General features: G+C 46.8%; 1 protein-coding gene across 4 annotated transcripts in view; it reads right to left on the bottom strand.

The window, feature by feature from the left end:
* Nucleotides 1–26942, bottom strand: part of LOC131928218 (zinc finger E-box-binding homeobox 2) — a 52680-nt gene that overhangs the window by 6808 nt on the left and 18930 nt on the right. For 3 of the 4 annotated variants that reach the window (XM_059284166.1, XM_059284167.1, XM_059284165.1), the window contains one exon: nucleotides 35–343. In XM_059284166.1, coding sequence (XP_059140149.1) covers nucleotides 35–343 — 309 coding nt within the window. Of the gene's footprint in view, nucleotides 1–34; nucleotides 344–7009; nucleotides 7120–26942 lie in introns of those variants that run through there. The other variant, XM_059284168.1, reaches the window with a different exon arrangement.

Below are 26942 nucleotides of genomic sequence, written 5' to 3'. Positions count from 1 at the left end.
GAGCTGAGATAAGGAGACAGAAGAGATATCTCACCTTGGTCAGACGTGACGACCAGTTTCTCTGTCAGACTTTGATCCTCTCCACTCTCCCTACTCAGCCCATCTGTCCTGGTTCCATTTGGACAAGTCCCGCACGAACTATCTCTCGTCTCGTTGCTATGGTGACCGAGCGTGACATCACACCCGAAATTGTCGATTTCGCCTAGAAGGCTCTTTTTCGTTTCTGGGTCGGAGAGAGTGTTTTTTTTTCTGATCTGTGTGGTGGTGTCCTCGTCATCGGAGGTAAGAACTCGGGCTGTCGCAAGTGCGGCCGACTCGCTGACTTTGTGCTCGTCTGTTAAATCTGGGGACAGCAGGCCAAAGTTGATTACATCAGCAGGATAACTCGTGTGGTTACTACAGCCACAAGATTCGTGTGGTTACCACAGCCACAAGATTCGTGTGGTTACCACAGCCACAAGATTCGTGTGGTTACCATAGAAACAAGATTCGTGTGGTTACCATAGAAACAAGATTCGTGTGGTTACCACAGCCACAAGATTCGTGTGGTTACCACAGCCACAAGATTCGTGTGGTTACTACAGCCACAAGATTCGTGTGGTTACTACAGCCACAAGATTCGTGTGGTTACTACAGCCACAAGATTCGTGTGGTTACTACAGCCACAAGATTCGTGTGGTTACCATAGAAACAAGATTCGTGTGGTTACCACAGCCACAAGATTCGTGTGGTTACCATAGAAACAAGATTCGTGTGGTTACTACAGCCACAAGATTCGTGTGGTTACCATAGAAACAAGATTCGTGTGGTTACCACAGCCACAAGATTCGTGTGGTTAACACAGCCACAAGATTCGTGTGGTTACCATAGAAACAAGATTCGTGTGGTTACCATAGAAACAAGATGTGTGTGGTTACCACAGCCACAAGATTCATGTGGTTACCATAGAAACAAGCATATTGTGGTTGCAACCACACGCCCTGTGTGGTTTTATAACCACACGCCCCGTGTGATTACCACAACAAGACACCCACTTTGGTATCACAGGAAATGTTCATGTTTACATGCCCATGGAAACTTCAAAGATTGCCTTTGTTTACACTTCAGCATTCATTGTTCATAAAAAAAAAAAACCTTTCTAATAAGACGAAACCTGCCGCCTATGCATGAAACCTACTTCATAAAAGCTGAAACCTACAATGTTTGCAGGAAACCATACTACAGACTAAAGACTCCATTGTTCACAACAAACTTACTTTGTTGACCAAACAAAAAACTAATAAACTCGCTCAACCAAAACATCTACCCCCTCCCATCCACCCCACACCCTGCAAATATATCGTCAAGGATTCTTTTCCCGTCTCACCTCCTTACCCCCCCCCCCCCCCCCCCCACCCGAGATTTTCTCGAGCAGATGTAAAGTGGGTGAGCAGAAATATGACACTGATGCCGGGGAAACAAGAAAACTCCCCACAAAGCGGAGGTAACAAAAAGGCGGGGCCGTGTCACGTGGCTAAGGGTGACCCCGTTTCACCTTAACAGATTAGTCACTTGTTTTGCCCTAAGGATTTAGCTAATTAAGCGCGAGATTAGGGAGGATGAAGGGGGTTATATTAGAGGGTATGGGGTTGATAGATAAAGAGGGGCGACGGGGGGAATAGTAAATAAAGTATAAAGAGATTCTCCATGGTGTGCGTGTGTCCGGGGTAGGGGCCCGGGAAAAAAAGTGAGAGGGGGGGGGGGGGGTGGCTTAGAGTAACAGACTACATGACATGAACGATCCGAATAAGAAGATGAGCCCAGGCACGGTGAATGGACTCACCTACACGAACCACCTCACAGCGAGTTTCCCGCGCTGTTACATCCGCTCTGGCACCAAAATTCCAGAGCCGAGACGTGGCGCTACAGGTGTTTCCGTGAGAAGGTTTCTTTCCCACAGTCGGTGATTCATGGTGCTCTTTGTTTTACTCTAGGTACGGCTTACATTGTCTCACCCTAGGTACCGCACGCACCGGGCTTTTTTTTTAACTCGTTTTTTTTTAAACCGCCAAATGTTTCAGCTTCATCTACCAGGTTACGCACATTTTTTTTATCGTTAAAAAAAAAAACCGTACCCTCCATTTATTTTACCTCCCCTTTTAGAAAAAAAAAAGCATTTTAAAATTCAACATTTTAGGTTTTTAATCTCACCTTTTTTTTTTTTAAACTTCCGCTCCATTGGTTGTGTACCCAGCTTCCATGGTGTGAACTGAGTGGTCAACATTAGACCATCCACCCTACCCAGTTTAAAGGTGAGTACAAAGTTTCCCCCCGCTCCCATCAAGTTTGTTGAACTCACCTCCATGAGAGCGTTCTTTGTCTGACCTCACCCAGAACTTAGTTTATGTAACCAACTTGTGTTAAACTAATCTCAATGAACGAGCCAGGCAATTACAAAGTAGACCTCTCCTCATTCTTCCACCCCCACCCCCTCGGTCACGGTGATGAAAAAGCTCCCCGCGAGCACCGGTGTTTAGTTTCACGTGCTGAATTTCAACTTTTTTAAAGCCCCGCGCGTGAGAAACATTGAGATAAACGAACAACATGGGGCACAGGAATGCGTGAAGGTGAACCACAGTCCGCCAATTTAACATTCGTGGAGAAAAATGTACAACTCCGACAAAGAACGAAAAACAAAAGCATGCTGACCACCATATAACAAATTAAATCCCACTGTTTCTAAATAATGCGCATCTGTTGAACGTAACCAACAAGGACAAAAAAATATTACGTAATAACACAAGCATGCAATAAAAAAAAAAAACCAACCCAGACAACAAAATGCACGTGGAAATTTTTTTTTCCCACGCTTACAAGATTTATCGTGAGCAAGCTTCACCTTGCCGAGCGTGGACGATGCAAGCATGCATGCATTAGCTGGCTCGCCTACACCGCAGACCGCTTTGATGTCACAACACGTCCGTTTTTACAGCACACCCGTTTTATAAAGGTTAATGGATGACCGTGCTAAAGATTCATCATTTCGACCTGGGTCCACCTCCATGCCACGGCGCAGCAGCGCTAATGGCACGACCAAAAAAATTTTCACCGATGCAACGCTGGTGCAGGGCGCACCAAGGTAGATGGGGAGAGGGGGGAGCAGGGCGGGTAACTAGGTCAAACTGACTTGACACAGCAACCTTTAAAAAAAAAGTGAAATCAGGTTTACAAGACGGCACCCGTGGGAAAAAGGTCTGCAGTAAAATATCTGGTGCCTGTCTGCCTGCGGTCAATATTACACGAGTTGTAAACAGGGAATATGTCAGGTTAGCTTACAGCTGAGGTGGTACAACCCAGACGGGCTTGGCTCAGTTGGTTGCCCACATTCTACTTTCTCTTTCAAGTAGCTCTTTCTTTCTAACACAGAACTAGACTGCTACCTTAATCTACCTAGGTTTCAATTAACCTTCTACTACCCACCTAGATGGCTACCTTAATCTATCTGTTTCTAGTAGCTAAAACCGCCCTACTGTAGATGGCTAGCTTCTAGAAACTGATACCACCCTGCCTCTGTTTCTGCTGACTTAGCCTATTCCCTTAAAGTCTGATGGACTACCAACATCAATGTCTAGTAACTTATATACCTCCACCTACCCACCGAGATTGGCACCAACAAGCTTCTGGTCCTACACCCACACCTCTAGCTGGTAGCCTTATTGTGTTTACACCAGTTGAAATTGTGTGTACACACAGGTTGCCCTAACTTTCAAGTGAACGAACCAAGTATTGGCCCTATAGAGTGGAGAGAGTGCAGCCTACCAAATTGTGTGTACACACAGGTTGCCCTAACTTTCAAGTGAACGAACCAAGTATTGGCCCTATAGAGTGGAGAGAGTGCAGCCTACCAAATTGTGTACAGATCAACAGAAACTTGTTTATTATTGCACGGCTAGGTGCGGCTCGGCCCCAGCCTCCATCTGGAAATATTTAGGGCAAGCTGTGAGGTGTTCATGCACGTGATGAGGTGAGCACGTTTCTAATCTCGAGCCGGCAGGTTAAAGGTTATTTGTTGGCTCACTCTGTTGACAACTTATAAAAACCTGTAGGTTTACGTCGTAATGCTGGAGCTACAGAAGGTCAGCTGGCTTCTTCGTCTGCTCGGGGAGGAGGGGGGGGGGGGTATTTAAAAAAATACACTAGAAAAATCGTGGGAACTCTGTAAGGTCAACCACCTCCCAGCAGGCGATGCCAGGTAAACTGTCCTTGACCAACATCCGGTAGTGAGCAAGCAAGTTTAGGTTGGTTTAGTCAAGTCGGCCAGCCCCGCCTAGCCGTGGCCTACCTGCAGCTGTGAACAACTCACGCGGCAAGCTACGTGCTCTATCTACACGCTTGGGGGGGGGGGGGGGGGTAGGCGAGATGGTAGCTGCTGCTAGGTCTAGTAGTAGCACGAGTCATCCGTGACAATAGCTGGCTGGTAGCACTAGATCTAGTAGCAGGAGTAAGTTGTGATAATAGGGGGCTGGTAGCACTATATCTAGTAGCAGGAGTAAGTTGCGATAATAGCTAGCTGCTAGCACTAGATCTAGTAGCAGGAGTAAGTTGGGATAATATGGGGCTGGTAGCACTAGATCTAGTAGCAGGAGTAAGTTGCGATAATATGGGGCTGGTAGCACTAGATCTAGTAGCAGGAGTAAGTTGCAATAATAGGGGGCTGGTAGCACTAGATCTAGTAGCAGGATTAAGTAGGGATAATAGGAGGCTGGTAGCACTAGATCTAGTAGCAGAAGTAAGTTGGGATAATAGGTGGCTGGTAGCACTAGATCAAGTAGCAGGAGTAAGTTGGGATAATAGCTAGCTGCTAGCATCAGTAGCAGGAGTAAGTTGGGATAATAGCTAGCTGCTAGCATCAGTAGCAGGAATGATTTGGGATAAGGACGCTAACACTGATAGGCCCTACTAGTGTTAGCGTCCTTATGCGTTAAGATAATAGGTAGCTGCTAGCACTAGCAACACTACTTGCTCGTGTAGCTCGGTAGCTGCTAGCGTGCTACGTCCCTGTAGCACACCCACACCACCTACCCACGACTGACTCCACCAGCGAACACACCCACACCACCTACCCACGACTGACTCCACCAGCGAACACACCCCCACCACCTACCCACGACTGACTCCACCAGCGAACACACCCCCACCACCTAACCAAGACTGACTCCACCAGCGAACACACCCACACCACCAACCCACGACTGACTCCACCAGCGAACACACCCACACCACCAACCCACGACTGACTCCACCAGCGAACACACCCACACCACCAACCCACGACTGACTCCACCAGCGAACACACCCACACCACCAACCCACGACTCCACCAGCGCGCCACCTGCGACGAGTGAGCACCCCCTACCTGTAATCCACGACCACCGCGCTGACCCACGTTTTCCCGCCATCGATCAACAAGACCTTAATCGAGACGCCAGCCATCCATCACGAAATGCCAATAGATGGATCCGGGCCCCGAGTCAGGCAACTAGTTAGATAAGCGCCGAGGGACGAGTTACATAGGTAAGTCTGGTGGTCGTACATCAAGGTCACACACAGGAAACTCATTTCCGCCCTCTTGAGATTACGGAAGTCAGATAATGAATTCCACCTGAACAAGAGGGTCGAGTCTACTCAAAGGTGGTCACGGCATTCCCCGACCGTTTCGCTGCCCGACCGCAAGATGGTCGGCGTGCTGTATTAACATAATTGCACGTGAAGTGAGCCGAACGTGACGAGTGTGTAGCGATGCAGGCTTAGGTTAAAGCCACTACCGTTTGGCCTTTAGGACGTGGAGCCATGGACGCCAGAATCTAATCAATGAAGCCAGCGCGGCTGTGGTGTTGTAAACTCAAAGTTTATCTTTTTAAACGCATAGTGCAAATGTAGTGCTGTACTCAATATGGATTTAGACCGCTTCTAAATTGGTACGTCATAACTCAACAAAGGAACGCTAAAGTCGAGCATCTCTAAATTCTTACGTCATAACTCAACAAAGGGACGCTAAAGCTGACCATCTCTTAATTCTTACGGTACGACATCAACAAAGGAACGCTAAAGCTTTAGACCACCTCTTGAATCTTATGTCATGAAATCTACATGGCTACGCTGGCTGAAGGGGTGATGACCAGCTGACCACTTCACATCTGGCGGGGGGGGGGGGGGGGCATCAACGTAACATCCCCTCGAGCATACATATCCGGTACTTTATCGTCAGACCCCCCCCCCCCCTACCAACACACACTCTCTACTACCCTTCTCAATCTAATGTGAAAAAAAAAATCTACATATTAGATACTAAAACGTGACTACGAAAACCTAAACGCCCAAGTAGTTTACTTTATTCTACAAAATGGCTTGGTTTAAGTTTGAATCATCCCCCCCACCCCTCCTCCTCACCTCCGCCCCCGGGGAGGAAAGTGAAAGCTGCCATAAAGTGTCGTGAGTACCCCGTCTAATGTTAAGCACGGCCAGAGGGAGATAGCTACCTGCGAGGTGATGAAAAGGGAGGGAAGCGGACTGAGCAAACAAAGAACAGGTTGGCATGGACTGCCATGTGCTAGTGGTCAGGTCAGCTATATTTAGTAACACGGCTACCCACGGTCAAAATACCGAACACTGAACAGATTGGGGACGTTTAAACCACAAAGTGTAAATTCAAACATGCTTCAATTGGGTTAGCCATACCACAACATACCGTACTGTTGGTACGATCACTAACCCTGGCTGTGTTACGAGTTAAACCAACATTAAACCTACTAAACCATGTGTAAGCTTGAAGTGTACAAGTTATCGTGTGTTCGTCTAGTGCTCACCCACATCAACAAACGTAAACTATCAACATGCACGACTAACAGCCTAACAATACTAACTAAAGTTTAAAATTGGTGCTATACACAAGCTTTAAAACAAGTACTGTATACTCAACATGTCAATAACTAAAGACTTGTAAAAAAAAATAAAGTGAAGACTAACTTACCCCTGAAAACCATTTTCGCATGCCAAAGTTTGGCGCCAACACCTTGCTTCAAACACTCGAGACGACGAAATGAAGTAGACGCTGCTCACGGCGAGCTCAGGTTATCTGCGCCTCACCTTGCTCAACTACCCGCACCACGGCCAACCTCCCGCACATATACCGTAGTCAGTCACCGTGGCCGCACGTAGACTCCTCCCACTCACGGCAAAAGTCCCGCTATCTTTACCTGCCGGGCTACCTGCGCATCACAAGTCACGGGAGAGAGGGAAAAAATAGTGCGCCGGCGGCCCCGCCCTCAGAGATCACGTCTTGGTTCAAACTAAACCCCGCCCCCACCTGCGACCGACTCGAGGTAACGGGACGTCCTGGGAGAGACTGCGATTAATTCACGCTTAACCTCACCACTAAACCCCCGCTACAGTACTGGTTAGTCCTCGATTTTACTCCCAGATGGAGTGAAAAAAAAAGATAGTGATATTTTTCCCCTATTAAGTGAGGTAAATAAACATAAATAATGACTCTAAAGCGTCATAAATCTGGGTAGCAGCACACACACAAGCCTGCGTGAAACGGCGAGAGTCCCATTACATCAAGTATACGGGCTGTTGGTGATACTATTTGATTGTCTGTTTAATGGGAAATGGTTCCGATATGGGACTTCCCGTTGTTCAGTTCATGGCTGGGGGATGTGGGGAGGGAGAGAGGGATATATAATGGTAGAGTTAGAGGCTTTGTTTTATGTACGGGCTGGAAGTCTGGTCATCAAGTCGAGGGCGGGACACCTACGTTGGGTTGGGGAAATTATGGGAGGCTAATACAGGACAGAATCGTCCTAAATCAGGGTCAGCTTAAAACTTGACTGAGTCAAGTGCAAGTGTCCGGCTATGTTAGCCAAGATGACACAACGATGTTCATTTTTTGCTGAGATCCATGCCTGCATGCAGATGATTATCACATGATTACAATATACAAATCAACGAAAGTGAGTGTGTGCGTGGGGGAGGGGGAAGAGAAAGGGAAGAGTGGTGTAGCGAGGGGGGGGGGGGGCGGGACATATGTCCCCGGGCGCCGAGCTTAGGGGGCGCCAAAATGGGTTGGAAAAATAAATTGAAAGGTTGAGGGTGGTGCAAATCGAAAGTTTGAGGGGGGGGGTGCAAATCAAAATCTCGAGGGGGGGTGCAAATCGAAATCTCGAGGGGGGGGGTGCAAATCGAAATGTTTGTCCCCGGGCGCCGGGAAGGGTCGCTACGCCTCTGGAGTGGTGGGAATAGCTGTGGAAGGCTGGATATGGATAAGTCATGTATGTGTGTGTTTTTTTTTAATCTGCAGAGAAGGGGACAGTTGTGTGTATAAATTATCCCCAGATGGGGGTCATTTGATTTGACATATTGTCTCGAGGGGTCAGTGTGGGGTGGAGGTGTCAGGGTGCAGATAAGGGTCAGTTGTCTATAGATGAATACGACAGCACCAGGGCGTGTGTGTGGGTGGGGAGACTCGGCTGTACAGGAGTCGATTTAAGTAGTAGGACGTGGATCACGTGACCGCACGTGCTGGGGGATCAGCGCTGGATACGGGACCGGGGGTCCCTCGTAAAATGCGGGTGACTGGCGAGAGAGGGGGGAGGGAAGTTTACAATCAAACGTTATAATTAATGGGGCATTTACAATGGTCGTCTCTACTTATGTGGATGATACGTCACGAAAATCGATACCAATGGAAATAAATGTACGATAAAAACAAAAGGTCACGCTGGTTGGGTCCAGGGGTCAAAGCTCAGAGAAACAAAACACGATACAGTGCCTAGCTACGCAGTGCTGAAAGCTGTCTCAAGCTTTAGTAACAGACTCCCAAGAATGGTTAGAGGCCAGGTCTAAATGTAGCTACAGACCACCACTTAACTTTGTAAAACAGTTTGAGATCTATCTCTGACTGTAGCAACAGACCCCTATTCAACCATCTATAACAGTTTGAGATCTATCCTGACTACAACAACCGACCCCTATATGAGAATAAAACGTGTGAAATCTGTGAGTAAAAAAAAACAACTTTTAATGGCGTTAATAGTAGCGAATCGCATGTCACGTTCCATGCGGAAATGGACCGTCCAACGGAACACACCCCTGCCCCTATCCCAACGCGAGAGAGGTGGTAATTATCGCTGTCCATACACAGATTATCTCCCCGCCCGCTCGGCCATGATCTCCCCCCCCCCCTCTCCCGTCAAGTCCAGGTTTGTATAAGCACACTTGTGAGTAAGGCTGACCTCGGTCTACAGGTCTACTCTAAGACAGGTACCAAAGCTGGGGCTGGAGAAACTACCAGCGTGAGAACTTGTTCCACAAGTGAAACGTCTGCATGGAAAGGTAAGATAACAAGGTGGTTGGTCTTAAGTAGGTCATCTCGGTTTGGTAAACAAACAAGTCGAAATGGTGAGTGAAGGCGCGCTACTGTGGGTCGGTGCGGGATAGTGGACTGGGTGAGTAGGGGAGGTGGTGTGTTGTGTGAGTAGGGGAGGTGGTGTGTTATGTGAGTAGGGGAGGTGGTGTGTTGTGTGAGTAGGGGAGGTGGTGTGTTGTGTGAGTAGGGGAGGTGGTGTGTTGTGTGAGTAGGGGAGGTGGTGTGTTGTGTGAGTAGGGGAGGTGGTGTGTTGTGTGAGTAGGGGAGGTGGTGTGTTGTGTGAGTAGGGGAGGTGGTGTGTTGTGTGAGTAGGGGAGGTGGTGTGTTGTGTGAGTAGGGGAGGTGGTGTGTTGTGTGAGTAGGGGAGGTGGTGTGTTGTGTGAGTAGGGGAGGTGGTGTGTTGTGTGAGTAGGGGAGGTGGTGTGTTGTGTAAGTAGGGGACGTGGTGTGTTGTGTGAGTAGGGGAGGTGGTGTGTTGTGTGTAGGGGAGGTGGTGTGTTGTGTGAGTAGGGGAGGTGATGTGTGGTGTGTGTAGGGGAGGTGGTGTGTGGTGTGAGTAGGAGAGGTGGTGTGTTGTGTGAGTAGGGGAGGTGGTGTGTTGTGTGAGTAGGGGAGGTGGTGTGTTGTGTGAGTAGGGGAGGTGATGTGTTGTGTGAGTAGGGGAGGTGGTGTGTTGTGTGAGTAGGGGAGGTGGTGTGTTGTGTGAGTGTATGTGAGATTATGTGTTGCGGTTTTGTGAGTAGTGGTTGGTGGTTAAATAGTGGGTGACGGTGCGTTTATATTGTGTGGTTAAATAGTGTGTGCGTGTGTGTGTGTAGTGGTTAGTATCCAACCAGCGGGTGATAAGTACGTGGCTAAAGCTTTAGTTAGGCTAGGTGGATATTTATGTTTCGTGTGTGGGTGCTGGTGAATGCTATGTAAATGGCGACACGTTTGTTGTGTGTTGTGTTTATACGGTATGGTGTGTTAGCGGTGGTTAGGTTTGGGGGAGTGGGTGTGGTAACTGTGGGTGGGGCGTTTGTTTTGTGTAGAAGATGGTGTGTTAATATTAATAGATGGTGTGTTTATTTTAGCTAGCAAGTGATTAATTTCGCGTGGCCTTTTATTCATAGCGTGTACATGAATTCCACTAACAGTCATGTATGAGTACAGGCAAAAAAAGCCAACATCATGTAACATGAATAATGTATGATTGTTATTGATGGAACATAAGGAGTATTAAATGGTCAGCAAAGTAGTACTGATTTTTCAAATCAAGATCAGAACTTTGTGAGAATTCTTCAAAGGTTACAAACTGTGCGGCAAGGATAAAGATCATGAAATGTGTGGGGCTATGTAAAAAAACAAATATGTATTATTATGTTAAAGCGTATATGTGTAGGACTATGTGTCATTATGTTAAAACGTATATGTGTAGGACTATGTAACGCATCCACAACGTTTGTCAGTATGTTAACAAGCCGGCTGTGATATGAATCCAGATCTCCAGAGGTTCCTGCTTGAGACAAACACTGACCTCATCTCGTCCTACCCCTACCCGTGACGGCATCAAAGACAATGACTTCTTGACTCACCCGATGCCAGAATTTCGGTGTGTGACACAGGGATGAATCACTAGCAGGATTTGGGTTCCAGATGGGACGATTGTAAAGCGACGAGCGAGCCCGTTCTAATACGCCATATTCAATAACTAAGACATCACTCAGGGTAAAACAGGGGGTGCATCACACCCCTGCTCCATTCAAAAGAGGGGTAGGGGCGGGGGGAATCGAGTGCGGGATTAGAGAAAGGCGGCGCAACGATTTGGGAGGGTGGGGGAGGGGGGTGTCGGATGAGAACATCCTCATTGGGTTTGAGAGAGAAAGAGTGATCAGCGGGTGAGGGGGGCTGGAGGGAGGGGGAGAAAAGGGGTGGGGGGGGAGAAGGGGTGGGAGGGGGCAGGACAGCTCATCTTGTATTTGTGATGGGAACGTCACAAGATATTCCAAAAGTTACCAACCGTGTTTTTGTATTGACCATCACAAAGTGAGCAGTACGGCGGGGGGTGGGGGAAGTGGCGGAGGAGGGGGACGGGACGACAAAGGCCCGACATAGGAGGAAGGCACTTATTAGATAATAACAGGCCAGGCACTGAGAGACATTTCACTTGCAAGCCCTCACCTTTCACAGAGTTCACACGCATCTTCAGCGCTGACCTCCTAGGGAGAAGCGGCTACACAATGGCCCCCATAGCACATCATGGCTTCTAGGTACATGTACTCAACGGCTAATACAACACATCATGGCTTTTTATATTTGTACCTAACAAACGGCTAATACATCACATCATGGCTTTTATATTTGTACCTAACAAACTGTTAATACATCACATCATGGCTTTTATATTTGTACCTAACAAACGGCTAATACAGCATATCATGGCTTTTATACTTATACCTAACAAATGGCTCATACACACATCATGGCTTTTTATATTTGTACCAAACAAACGGTTAATACAGTACATTATGCCTTATAGGTGCATGTACTCAGCGGCTTATACAGCACATCATAGCTTTTTATACTTTTACCTAATAAAAGGCTAATACAGCATATCATGGCTTCTTATGTACATGTTCTCAACGGCTAATTCAGCACTTGTACCTAACAAACGGCTAATACAACTCATCATGGCTTTTTAAAAATACCATTACCTGACAAGCATCATGGTTTTTTAAACAAACGGCTGGAATCATTGTTTTGGTACTGGTACCAAGGGCTATTACCATCGTGACCTTTGGCTAAGTTTAACGAGGAAGACGTACCGGATGGATAAAACAAAAATATTTCGAGTGACCAGCCAAGGTCAAAGTTGAAGGTTTATTCAACAATAGAGCCAGTGTTGGGCGATGGTTTGAACGCTTCGAGCCATCTCAACACACTTGCATTGGTCGCTAACACACTCCAGCCTTGTAACGCGGTTAAGAAGATTAGTGAAACAAGAGGTGGTTAATCTTTATTAAATGGGCGCTCTTGGATTAGTCGTCCCCCCCCCACACACATTTCAGGGTTAGGGCTGGGTGGGTTATGGTTACATTTAACAATTAGTTTTCGGTTATTGCTTGTCTTAAGCAAACATCAATTGAAATGCTACAACTTGGTCGAAAGTACATAATAGCTAATGTAGGCATAAATAAACTACCAATTTTTATTAAAAACCAGCTAACATTGTAGTTTTGGATAATTGAATGGGTTATATTTGCTATCAAATACATAAGCAAATGAGAAGATCAGGAGCCACAAGGGAACAATGGGAACAATTAGAAACACGGGGAACCAAACAAAATGACAGTGGGCACATCAGGTTGTATGCACATGTGACCAGCACTGGACCAAATGATGGCGGATAAATAAAAAAAAACTGAGTGCGAGCCCAGCAGGTAAAAAGCATCAATCTCCCACAAATCACCTCAACCGGGGACGGTAATTACAATCTGTGTAGCCCCGCCAGTTAATGGCACATCAGAATGTTGCGTGACGCTGTGTCGTGTCGTGCTGGCACAACAGCTGGTCACAGCTCCTGTACGGCCGTGTGGACATTCGCCACACGAGTACAGAGTGAGTACAACATCAAAACACTTTGTGGAGCTACAGTAGAGTTGTACTGATCTGGTCACTGTACGGCCGTGTAGACACTCGCCACACGAGTACATAGTGAGTACAACATACTTTGTGGAGCTACAGTAGAGTTGTACTGATCTGGTCACAGCTCCTGAACGGCCGTGTGGACACTCGCCGCACGAGTACAGAGTACAACATCAAAACACTTTGTGGAGCTACAGTAGAGTTGTACTGATCTGGTCAAAGCTCCTGTACGGCCGTGTGGACACTCGCCGCACGAGTACAGAGTACAACATCAAAACACTTTGTGGAGCTACAGTAGAGTTGTACTGATCTGGTCACAGCTCCTGAACGGCCGTGTGGACACTCGCCACACGAGTACAGAGTACAACATCAAAACACTTTGTGGAGCACAGTATAGTTGTATTGCTAGCAAGCAATGAAGAATACAAGAATTTAATAAAACACTGTTCTTTGTAGTCTGATAGAATTCGGAGCTAACAGCATCTCTCATTCCAAATTTTTAAAGACAGACAAGAAAGCTAAATAGTACAAGCATAAAGATCTTTTAGGTAGACACATAGTTAAACAGCGCTAAAGACATATCAGTATCAGGAGCAAACAAGAGTTGACCAGTGATGCTATTATTGGACTCAACAGACTGAACTGTGAATACCTGTCATATTGACATTCAAATGTGGTTAGCATCGCACGATACATTAAGCTAGTCAGTACCAGACCTCCCCCCCCCCCCACCTATTGACATAAACTAGCCAGGATCGCCCCGCCGAAACCTACCCCCCCCCCCCATCAAGCTAGTTAGCGCTGCCCTGTGAAAGGCGCCCCTCACACAGACGGTCACACACACTAGCACCAGCGATAAGTTATCAGATCAGTTTACGAGGACTTGTCACGAGACTGGAATAGGCAAAACTCGACACAGTTACCTGCTCGCCTCCCCTTACCTTTCAAACTAATTAATTATCTCCCTTGGTCCTGGTTTATCGGTTATCGCCGCTGGAGCTAATTTGAAAACAATGGTAACAATGAAAGGCGAGATTCAGAGTTATTAGCGACAGATAAAAGGGCGACGGCGACCCGCTGTTTCATTACCTACAACCTGTTTCTCCACAGCATCAGGTTAAACTAATCAAAATACACTAATGGATAAAAAAAAAACCAAATAGAAAAAAAATCAAGGATTGATTTCAATGAGCACGGTAACAATACAGGTAACACCTGACGACGCAGGGATTTGTGGAGCAGACGACATCCTGTTGCCGCCCGCTAACGAGATAAAACGACATTACCCACAATGCATTGTTTTAGTGTCGCGTGCGGGGGAAATAAATATTACACAGCTTGTTATCCTGTTCTGATAGTAAGTCTCGCGCAACCCTTGCGCCTGCGTTATTCTGTCACAGTACATTCTAGCAGGATGTAAAATAGAAGCTAGCAGTTGTAAAGAACAAAATACCAATACGTGAATGTTTGTTATAAAGCAACGAATGTGTTGTCAAAGCTACCTATCTGTATGAAGTAACAAATCTTTCGTATCCTGATCAAAGACAGACACCAGTGAACAGACTTTAAGACGCATTTCTTGGGTCGATTCTCCCACCAGCCTCTACCACACGGCGCTGTTTGATTAAACATCCACACTGACACCGGCCGTGGAGTCCAGTCTCCTATTGCATCAAACACGCCCACGTTGGCAATGATGTATGTCCTTCAGGCACCGATCACGTGACAATAGCAGATTGAATATCAGCAACCTGCGCTTGGAACAGCATGCTTGAGTTTGGCAATGGTCATCTCTTCGATGGGTTATGGGGTTGATAATCCAGATTAACTCCCAGACACGGTGTGCTGGACTAGTCGTGTCTTACGTCACAGATGTAGTGCCCAGTCTACGTGTCACGTGACCCACGCATCCTGCCCCTCGCCCTGTGCTTATGTTTTAGTGCAATGGTTCTTAACCTTTTGATGGTACCGAACCCCACCAGTTTCATATGCGCATTCACCGAACCGTTCGAAATAGTTCAATCGTCCGCACTTATAAAAATCCAATTATGAATCATGAGTCGGGTTTGTGTATTGACCTCCGCCAAACCCCTGAGACTGACTCACCGAACCCCTGCGGTTAAAAGCCATTGTTACATTACAAACCGTACAGATACTATCAGTACAATACATATTTAAGGCTCTATAGTCTAACAGACCGTTGAATGATAGCGCATTGAAAATCCAAGTCTGGGCCCTTTATATGGTTAGTATTGATAAACCGTGCTGAATGGCACATTGTCTCAACACTACACGTTTAAAAGCTGAACAAATAAAATACAAAGTCAAAATTACACATTCAAGGACACACATTACTTAAGCGCAGTCCACATACTCATTGAGATTAAAGACTAACTTGAGTTTTCAAAACAAGGACAAATCAAAAGCAATTAATTATTTAATCCCCTCCCTCCCCGCCCACCCCCAGGACACACACAAATCAACTTAAGACTGAATTCAATATTTTAATTTCCTGAAGGTAATTACCGAAACTGATATTTGATGGAAATATTGCTGAATCTTAAAATAAAAGAAAAATGACGTGTCAGGTATTTAAATTGACTGGATCAAATTGATAGTTTATGTTTTAGTGTGGAAACATGTTAGGGGTGTTTTAATTTATTGTATAAACAAAAGACTGGAAATACAAAGTATCAGTTAGTATTACATTTGTGTAAGGTCCATTCAAGTGATAAATCAGCCAGTGGCCCACACAATTAGTGGTCCACGCAGCCAGTGGTCCACATAACGAGTGGTCTACGCAGCCAGTGGTCGAAACAGCTAGTGGTCCACGCAGCCAGTGGCCAACACAACTAGTGGTCCACTGCTGAGCCACATATGGTGCTCCACGGATAGTGGTCCACACGACCAATAGTTAACACAAGTGTTGAACCAGACAGTGGTCCGCATGACCAGTGGTCTGCCTTATCACTGGTCCACACAACCAATGGTCCACACAGCCAGTGGTCCACACAGCCAGTGGTCCACACAAGCAGTGGTCCACACAAGCAGTGGTCCACACAAGCAGTGGTCCACACAAGCAGTGGTCCACACAACCAGTGGTCCACGCAGCCAGTGGTCCACACAGCCAGTGGTCCACACAGCCAGTGGTCCACACAAGCAGTGGTCCACACAGCCAGTGGTCCACACAAGCAGTGGTCCACGCAGTCAGTGGTTCACACAACCAGTGGTCCACACAGCCAGTGGTCCACGCAGCAGTGATCTACCTCGCAAGGGGCCACACAACCAGTGGTCCACATGGCCAGTGGTCCACACAGCCAGTGGTCCACACAACCAATGGTCCACGCAGCCAGTGGTCCACACAGCCAGTGGTCCACACAACCAATGGTCCACCTCGCCAGTGGTCCACATGGCCAGTGGTCCACACAAGTGTAATACCCTCCACCGTGTAGCAGCTGCTACCGACGCGCATAAAACAATGTACGCTCACAGCAGGGTCCCCGTGCAGGGGTGAGCGGCGTGTTCAGGTAGTCGGTAATTAAATTCCGGCAGTCCAGCACGAGCAGGGGCGAGCAGTGGTGACACTGATGGATGTGTGCAGGCCCTGGCCACTGGCTGTAACCTGCCTCTCAGTTTACACTGGCTCACCTTGACACAGAGCGCACACCCACACAGACCGCTCACCCTCACACACCTTACACCCACACACAGACCTCTCACCCCCCCACACACACACCTCACACAGACCCCTCACCCACACACAGACCGCTCACCCTCACACACCTTACACCCACACACAGACCGCTCACCCTCACACACCTTACACCCACACACACAGACCTCTCACCCCCCCACACACACCTCACACAGACCCCTCACCCACACACAGACCACTCACCCTCACACACCTAACACCCACACACAGACCGCTCACCCTCACACACCTTACACCCACACACAGACCGCTCACCCTCACACACCTAACACCCACACACGGACCCCTCACCCATACACAGACCGCTCACCCTCACACACCTTACACCCACACACAGACCGCTCACCCTCACACACCTTACACCCTCACACAGACCCCTCACCCACACACAGACCACTCACCCTCACACACCTTACACACACACACAGACCGCTCACCCTCACACACCTAACACCCACACACAGACCACTCACCCTCACACACCTTACACCCACACACAGACCGCTCACCCTCACACACCTAACACCCTCACACACCTAACACCCACACACAGACCGCTCACCCTCACACACCTTACACCCACACACAGACCGCTCACCCTCACACACCTTACACCCACACCCCTCACCCATACACAGACCCCTCACCCTCACACACCTTACACCCACACACGGACCCCTCACCCATACACAGACCGCTCACCCTCACACACCTTACACCCACACACGGACCCCTCACCCACACACAGACCGCTCACCCTCACACACCTTACACCCACACACGGACCCCTCACCCACACACAGACCCCTCACCCACACACAGACCGCTCACCCACACACACCTTACACCCACACACGGACCCCTCACCCATACACAGACCGCTCACCCTCACACACCTTACACCCACACACAGACCACTCACCCTCACACACCTTACACCCACACACGGACCCCTCACCCATACACAGACCGCTCACCTTCACACAGACCTAACACCCACATAGGTCACACACACAGAGTGCACACCCTCACACAGACCTCTGACCCACACACAGACCTTTAACCCTCACAATGGCCTCTCACCCACACAGACCTCACCCACATACAGAGCGCTCACCCCCACACACACACACACATCTCACACAGACCTCTCACCCACACACAGACCTCTCACCCTCACAGGTCACCCTCACACAGACCTCTCACCCCACACACAGACTGCTCACCCAGACAGGTCACCCTCACACAGACCTCTCACTCTCACAGGTCACCCTCACACATACCACTCACCCTCACAGGTCACCCTCACACAGACCGCTCACCCACACAGACCACTCACCCTCTCACAGACAGCTCACCCTCAAAAGTACAAATCACTCACATTTAAACAACAGATATTTTATAGGCAGAATAAATCACAAAGCAGCTACAACGTATGTGTCCGTACTATAACAATTGCATCAATTAGAAAGATGAATGTACTATTTTAATACACAAACAAGTATATAAACCTTTTTATACAGATACATCGCTAAGCTACTCAAGTCGAACTTTAACAACAGAACACTCATATTAATCTTTTTGATGTTTTAAAAAATGAATTTAAATTATAGCAATTATTTTAGTCCAATTATGTTTTTGCTGTGATCGCGTGTATTTTATTTCAGGTGCCAAACTTTGTTTTTAAAATATCCACTTCCTCTGACAAAGTCAGGTAAATATTCGAGGTCTTCTCCCCAGTAAATTGCCTGCCACCTTGCTAGCAATATTGAACCAAAATAATGGTCGAGTAATAAATCGTGTAAGAAGCAAAACATTTAGAGGCGACTCAGGGATGGAGGAGAGATTTAATTAACGGTCCGGGGGAAACACAAACACAGAGTCCGTATTAATATGCAAATGCCTTAAGTGGCCATCCTCTTCCCCCCTCTACCATATCTAATTAACCCTGAGAGTCTTAAGAAAAAGTCCCCGTCTTTGATCACCCCCCACCATCCCTCCCCCACGCTACTCACAGACCAGCAGTAAAATAAAGCGCATCTGGCCATAGTTCGGGGGCCGCAGGCACTAAAACTTCATCACCTTTCAATGAACGCCAACAAATCCCGGCATTGAGCCCCCCACACCCCCTCCCCCCCACCCTACCCGAGTGTTGAATGACAAAACGGCAGAAAATAAACACGTCGGTGTGATTGTTGTGTTAGGCTAACACGATGCGGTGTGAGGAACAGGACAAGAAAGCGTGACGCGCCTCGGTGACATCAATGGAAACTTACACAACTCGCACAAAGGGAAGGGAGGGGGAAATGTTCATGGTCTTAGTCTGGTCATACGCATAATAGGTGGTGTCGGGGGGAGCTATTCAACCATCATTTTCATTGTAGCAATAACTACGACTATCACTTACATCAAAGTCGTTTCTAAACCAGTAGAGATTTACAACCGTAAATTATTTTTTTTTGACAACAAAAGCTAAATACTTTTTATCATTTTGTTAGTGTTAGTAGCTAAATACAAAAAAAAAAAAAAAACCCTAAATAAATTAAAAAGAAAAACACTTCTGAATTTAGTTAGGTAGCTCTACTCATAAAAGGAAAAAAAAACTAAACCAGTTTCTCTAATTGATAAGATAACCATTACGCCAGTAGCCCTAATTAAGAGATAACCAGAAAACCAGTAGTTCTACTTGTAAAGGAAATCACTTCACATGTAGCTTTACTTGGTAAATTAACCATTTCACAAGCAGGAATGAATCATAAAACGTGTAGTTCAAATTGTTAAGGGAATCGCTAATCCAGTAGCTCTACATGAAAAAAAAAAGAACAATTACAGGGATAACTCTACTTCTACCTATAAGAGAAACCATTACATCGTTAGCTCCACTTGAAAAATGCCCCACTACACCTCAAGCCTCGAATACCGGTAGCTTCAAGCACTACATCATTAGACTGACAGATGTGGCACAAAAATCGATTCACTAAACCGACGGCAACACCCGAAAATTAGAAACCAGATTTTCGTTCACTGTATCGATGAACTGATCGCATACACCCGAGGAATCTAACCATTACATCAGCAATAACAAGTCTCGAGTTCGTATCCGGGTTACAGGTCAGTAGAGCGTTACTGGGTCCACCCAGCTCTGATGGGTACCTAATTCACGTTAGGGAAAGTAAAAAGTCTGGGCAAAGTGCTGACCACACGTTCCCTTCATATGTCGAGGTCAAGAAACATGAACTATACTTCATCTGCCCAATGGATCGCTAGATCTAAAGAGGATTATTTTTTACCAGCATAGTAAACATTCTCTTTTTTTTAAACTGCTAAAACTAAAAAAAAATTAAAAAAAAATTATGCGTGAAGCTAAAACTTGAACTGACCATCAACTCAATGATATCTGCATCAAAGACAGATCGTTTATAAAAACAAAACACCCTCACGGATGAGGTGTGGAAGAAAAAAGAGGCCAATCAGATGTTCAAATAATGAGAGTAAATTTAAATCCTACCATTAATCACCATTAACCTTCACTTTCTTCAGCCCACTCCACGCCGGCCGTGAGAGAGGCCATAATTAGTCATTATCTTATTCAACAGCCAATCGAATTCCCACATCTGATCTCCCAAACAATAGCTCATCTATTCACACATTGGCTTAGTCATAGCCCCAGCGTCTTCCATACAACGGCCTCGAGTGCTGCTAGTTCAATACCTCCAGCCAGGACTAGAACAAGCATTTGGCCCCTTTCCTGCTACAAAAAAAAATCTAAATCCTTCTCTCGTCATAGCCAAGTCGCAGGTCAACATTCTTTGATTAATTGCCCAACATTCACTCGAGAATTTTTTCAAGTACCGTATTCAAACAAACGAATCACATCCCTATTATTATTTTTGTCACGCCAACGAGAGAGAAGAGTCAATCGTACAAATGACGATCAGGCCGCGTGAAAGACGCCGCTTTTAGACAAAACTCATGAATGCAGAAAAGTTACTCTGGCCTATTTAGGCGGCAAGAAAAAAAGGGGTGGAGGGATACGGCACTAAACAAGAACGACAGACAAAAAAAAAAAAAACTACCCCTCGACACTTGAGTTGCCACGAGCCGGTCGCGGGCCGGAACATTTCACACAAGGGACACAGGAGGACCGTCCATACGAGTCGGTGCTACAAGAGGACCGTCCTGTTCTACCAGAGGACCGTCCTGTGCTAACAGAGGACCATCCTGTGCTACCTTGAGGACCGTCCTGTGCTAACAGAGGACCATCCTGTGCTAACAGAGGACCATCTTGTGCTAACAGAGGACCGTCCTGTGCTGCCAGAGGACCATCATGTACTACCAGAGGACCATCCTGTGCTGCCAGAGGACCATCCTATGCTAACAGAGCACCATCCTGTTCTACCAGAGGACCATCATGTGCTAACAGAGGACCATCCTGTTCTACCAGAGGACCGTCCTGTTCTACCAGAGGACCGTCCTGTGCTACCAGAGGACCGTCCTGTGCTACCAGAGGACCGTCCTGTGCTACCAGAGGACCGTCCTGTGCTACCAGAGGACCGTCCTGTGCTAACAGAGGACCATCCTGTGCTAACAGAGGACCATCCTGTGCTAACAGAGGACCATCCTGTTCTACCAGAGGACCGTCCTGTGCTACCAGAGGACCGTCCTGTGCTAACAGAGGACCATCCTGTGCTAACAGAGGACCATCCTGTGCTAACAGAGGACCATCCTGTTCTACCAGAGGACCGTCCTGAGCTACCAGAGGACCGTCCTGAGCTACCAGAGGACCGTCCTGTGTTACCAGAGGACCATCCTGTGCTAACAGAGGACCGTCCTGTGCTACCGTGAGGACCGTCCTGTGCTAACAGAGGACCATCCTGTGCTAACAGAAGACCGTCCAACAAGTCTGAATTACCAAAGGACCATCGACATGTCACATGAGGGGGTGGGGGGACGACGACAAGTTAACGTATGTATATGCACATCAACACATACATATATACATAGATACAAATGCACTGTTTTACTGTAAGCGCCATTATGCGGCTTATAACGTAATATAAAAAAACCTTGGGTTTATCTACTCCGCCCACTAACCTTAAATGATGCATAATACTAAACACTGACAGCTAATGTCCAGTCAGCGATTTTTGTTGTAACATTGTGACCTTTATTTTTAAACTTGAATTATCAATAAGACAAAAAAAAATGTACTGTATTATCAAAATTAGAACTAACAAATACGCTTTCAAATACTAATACTTAAAGCTAATACACGCACAACCTTGCACACTTCATAGAGCCACTTATTTCCCACATACGATTCCACATTTCCCCAAAAAAATTCCAAACAGTAACACACTTTCCAGCTCCCCTAACGCTTCTAGCAACAAACACACTTTCCAATGGTACACTTCCTAAACACAAATCCACACTTTCCAAAAACAAAAACATATTTCCCAAATACAACATTATACACTTCAGACATACAAATACAACAACTTACTGCTTACATACAATGACCTAGACGTTATACAGTATTTCCACGCCCTTACCGCATACATAAAAATGGAGGCATAAACCCATGAGTAAGAGAGCAAGCATTCGCCAAGGTCAGCCGGTGGGAAATTTACCTTTACATGTCCACACCTTGCCTGCAACAATGGCGGCAGTGTTTCCAGCCATCATCAACAGGATGCCAACTTGTCAAAACAACGATAGAAAATTTGTTCCTACAACACGTAGACAGGTATTTCTGTCGGCCGCTCACACTAAACTGTGCCCATTGTTAGGCTCGGGGATAGAACATAGCTACAAAGTAGGCTCGGGGATAGAACATAGCTACAAAGTAGGCTCGGGGATAGAACATAGCTACAAAGTAGACTCGGGGGTAGAACATAGCTACAAAGTAGGCTCGGGGATAGAACATAGCTACAAAGTAGGCTCGGGGATAGAACATAGCTACAAAGTAGACTCGGGGGTAGAACATAGCTACAAAGTAGACTCGGGGGTAGAACATAGCTACAAAGTAGGTTCGGGGGTAGAACATAGCTACAAAGTAGACTCGGAGATAGAACATAGCTACAAAGTAGGCGCGGGATAGAACATAGCTACAAAGTCGACTCGGGGATAGAACATAGCTACAAAGTAGACTCGGGGGTAGAACACAGCTACAAAGTAGACTCGGGGATAGAACATAGCTACAAAGTAGACTCGGGGGTAGAACATAGCTACAAAGTAGACTCGGGGGTAGAACATAGCTACAAAGTAGACTCGGGGGTAGAACATAGCTACAAAGTAGACTCGGGGGTAGAACATAGCTACAAAGTAGACTCGGGGGTAGAACATAGCTACAAAGTAGACTCGGGGGTAGAACATAGCTACAAAGTAGACTCGGTGATAGAACACAGCTACAAAGTAGACTCGGGGATAGAACATAGCTACAAAGTAGACTCGGGGGTAGAACATAGCTACAAAGTAGACTCGGTGATAGAACATAGCTACTAAGTAGACTCGGTGATAGAACATAGCTACAAAGTAGACTAGGGGATAGAACATAGCTACAAAGTAGACTTGGGGATAGAACATAGCTACAAAGTAGACTCGGGGATAGAACATAGCTAAAAAACTAGGCTTGGGGATAGAACATAGGTACAAAGTAGGCTCGGGGTTAGAACATAGGTACACATTTCTATGTAACAGGCGAGGGTAGGGGACTTTTTTATACGTGTGGTGTAGGTATGTGGTCTTAGCACTACAATTTGGTCTAATTGAATGCTAGATTATGAACTCTGACCTCTGTTAACAAATAAAGTTCGTGGGTGGGGGATCTCGATTAAAAGACCTATTTGTGTGTTGACACAATTCTTTCTTTCAACTAAGCTTTAGCCTTACAATTGTCACCTGCTTCTAATCTGCCTAACACACATTCAAATAAAGATCATCTCTTTTTGTTGTTTATTTGAAGAGCACCTGTAGTCGAAACACCCAATCACAGTTTTGTGCCCAGGTTTAAAACACGGTTGTGTCAGTACACGGGTCCGGTGACTAAAATGGATTCCACCAATATTTGTTTAATTCAGTACCCTGGTCACGCCGTCCTGGTCTTTTATTATTCCAGTGTTATACGTGACACCCATCCACGCCCCTGTTTGATGGCACGAGGCAGGTCCGACGTGACCCGTTTATTCCTGACTGGAGCGACCCCCCGGGGGTGATATGGGGTTAGCGTTTGATTCCGGGCGGGAAGGGTGGCCACGGGCTCAACAGCCGTCGTGTCATCAAAAGGGTCACGCTGAAAAAGGTCACCGGTTCAAAAACAACAACAACCTGAAACTGGAGGGTCACTGGGGGTCGTCTTACCGACAGCCCTCACTGCTCGGACCAATGGTAGCCACGGACAACAACAAACATGGCCTCCACGTTACCGAGACGTCACCAACACAAACAGGGCTAGAGTGAACCAAAGTCACAAATACAGAGCTAGAGAGAACCAAAGTCACAAATACAGAGCTAGAGTGAACCAAAGTCACAAATACAGAGCTAGAGTGAACCAAAGTCACAAATACAGAGCTAGAGTGAGCCAAAGTCACAAATACAGAGCTAGAGTGTGCCAGACACTGTCACAAATACAGAGCTAGAGTGAGCCAAAGTCACAAATACAGAGCTAGAGTGAGCCAAAGTCACAAATACAGAGCTAGAGTGAGCCAAAGTCACAAATACAGAGCTAGAGTGAACCAAAGTCACAAATACAGAGCTAGAGTGTGCCAGACACTGTCACAAATACAGAGCTAGAGTGAGCCAAAGTCACAAATACAGAGCTAGAGTGAGCCAAAGTCACAAATACAGAGCTAGAGTGAGCCAAAGTCACAAATACAGAGCTAGAGTGTGCCAGACACTGTCACAAATACAGAGCTAGAGTGTGCCAGACACTGTCACAAATACAGAGCTAGAGTGAACCAAAGTCACAAATATAGAGCTAGAGTGAGCCAGACACTGTCACAAATACAGAGCTAGAGAGGATTAGAGAATGAACAAAAACGAAGAAACTATAAGTTCTATTGCATTAGGACAATTGCTGAGTCTACAATAGAGAACGACTCACATTTTGAAAAATGTTAATACCATTTAGTCATTTTTGTAAAATTAATACAATTTGCAAGTAAAATGTATAATTTAAGATAGAATGTATTTTAAAAAATTCAAACCAAACAGCGATCAGTATTTAGGCCTACTCCAAGTATTCTATAAAAGAGCAGCGCGTTTTCTATGGTAATTAGAATGCAGATCTCATTAGCCAGATGTCAAAATCAGATTGGAGCTGTAAGGAAGAACTCAAGACATTGTGGCAGGCCCAACACACAAAGGAATTGATTTGCACAAGGGGTGTGAGGCAGAACGTACAGGAAACAGAGTAGCCGTAGGGCCCGGCATATCGGGGTTGTCATGGTGTCACGGTAGCTTCTGGTCGTGGGGCCCGGCATATCGGGGTTGTCATGGTGTCAGGGTAGTCGACTGGTCGTGGGGCCCGGCATATCGGGGTTGTCATGGTGTCAGGGTAGTCGACTGGTCGTGGGGCCCGGCATATCGGGGTTGTCATGGTGTCAGGGTAGTCGACTGGTCGTGGGGCCCGGCATATCGGGGTTGTCATGGTGTCTAGTCGCCAGCTGTGGGCCCGGCATATCGGGGTTGTCAGGGTGTCTAGTGGCTGGCTGTGGGGCCAGGCATATCAGGGTTGTCAGGGTGTCAGGGTAGTCGACTGGCCGTGGGGCCCGGCATATCGGGGTTGTCAGGGTGTCTAGTCGCTGGCTGTGGGGCCCGGCATATCGGGGTTGTCAGGGTGTCTAGTGGCTGGCTGTGGGGCCCGGCATATCGGGGTTGTCAGGGTGTCTAGTGGCTGGCTGTGGGGCCCGGCATATCGGGGTTGTCAGGGTGTCTAGTGGCTGGCTGTGGGGCCCGGCATATCGGGGTTGTCAGGGTGTCTAGTGGCTGGCTGTGGGGCCCGGCATATCGGGGTTGTCAGGGTGTCTAGTCGCTGGCTGTGGGGCCCGGCATATCGGGGTTGTCAGGGTGTCTAGTGGCTGGCTGTGGGGCCCGGCATATCGGGGTTGTCAGGGTGTCTAGTGGCTGGCTGTGGGGCCCGGCATATCGGGGTTGTCAGGGTGTCTAGTGGCTGGCTGTGGGGCCCGGCATATCGGGGTTGTCAGGGTGTCTAGTGGCTGGCTGTGGGGCCCGGCATATCGGGGTTGTCAGGGTGTCAGGGTAGTCGACTGGCCGTGGGGCCCGGCATATCGGGGTTGTCGTGGTGTCAGGGAATTTAGGTGATGTCAGATGGGATGATGGGTTGCTCTGGTATCAAATGCTGATGTGGTTATGTTAACTTATAAAATGATGGTTAATAATATACGCTGAATTTTACAATAGGAAAGTAGTTAAAATGTATTGAGAAAGACCAGTTTTTTATAAAATTGCAAATCTATCAGAAAGTACAAGGGCAATAGAGAATAGCTTAATTGTTTTGTAAATCTAAATCATAAAAGAAATTACTTTCTACACATACATTTCGTTTATTTTAATCTACAGGGATAACGTATATACATGTAAAAGTAAATTTTAGCAGTGATTTTTTCCTGGGTAGGTATATAGCGAGCAATAGCCAACCCTTCTGACCAAACAGCTCTAATAAATAGCAGACTTTAATAATGAAAAGTTGATGTTGATGTTAATGGTGATAAAAATGTGCAGACCATAGAGAAAATTAGATATTGAGGTGCATGGTGCCGTCACAAAAAACAGATCAAATCTTCTTCAACCGCCCCTATCAAGTACTAAATACCATCTCGTCTATGTACAATACTATAAGTTAGCTTGAACATTTAAAAAAAAATACATTGTACGTTATCAAACTGCAGTGGTGAAAGCGTTAGCCAACAGAACGTGGTTACCCTTGCAGTTATATTCTGTGTTAAGAAGTGACTTGGATACCAAGTGACAGACGAGAGTTATGTTAAGAGGAAGTCAAATGTGCAGAAGGAAAGAGGGGGAGGAAGATCGCATCCCGGGTTAACGGACGAATGAGATGTATGCTTGAAACCGCCCGCCACTCACCAAAAAAAAAAAACCCACCTAGTCTTGGGGCCCAACGTCGGCCTGCAATTTAGAATAAACACAGTCTGGTAGCCGTGGCAACCGGACTCTTGG

This window comes from Physella acuta, unplaced genomic scaffold (assembly GCF_028476545.2).
Source record: "Physella acuta isolate Inbredline_101_S28 unplaced genomic scaffold, ASM2847654v3 ptg001478l, whole genome shotgun sequence".
NCBI classification, from domain to species: Eukaryota; Metazoa; Mollusca; class Gastropoda; family Physidae; genus Physella; species Physella acuta.
This window is presented reverse-complemented; position numbering and strand designations above follow the sequence as displayed.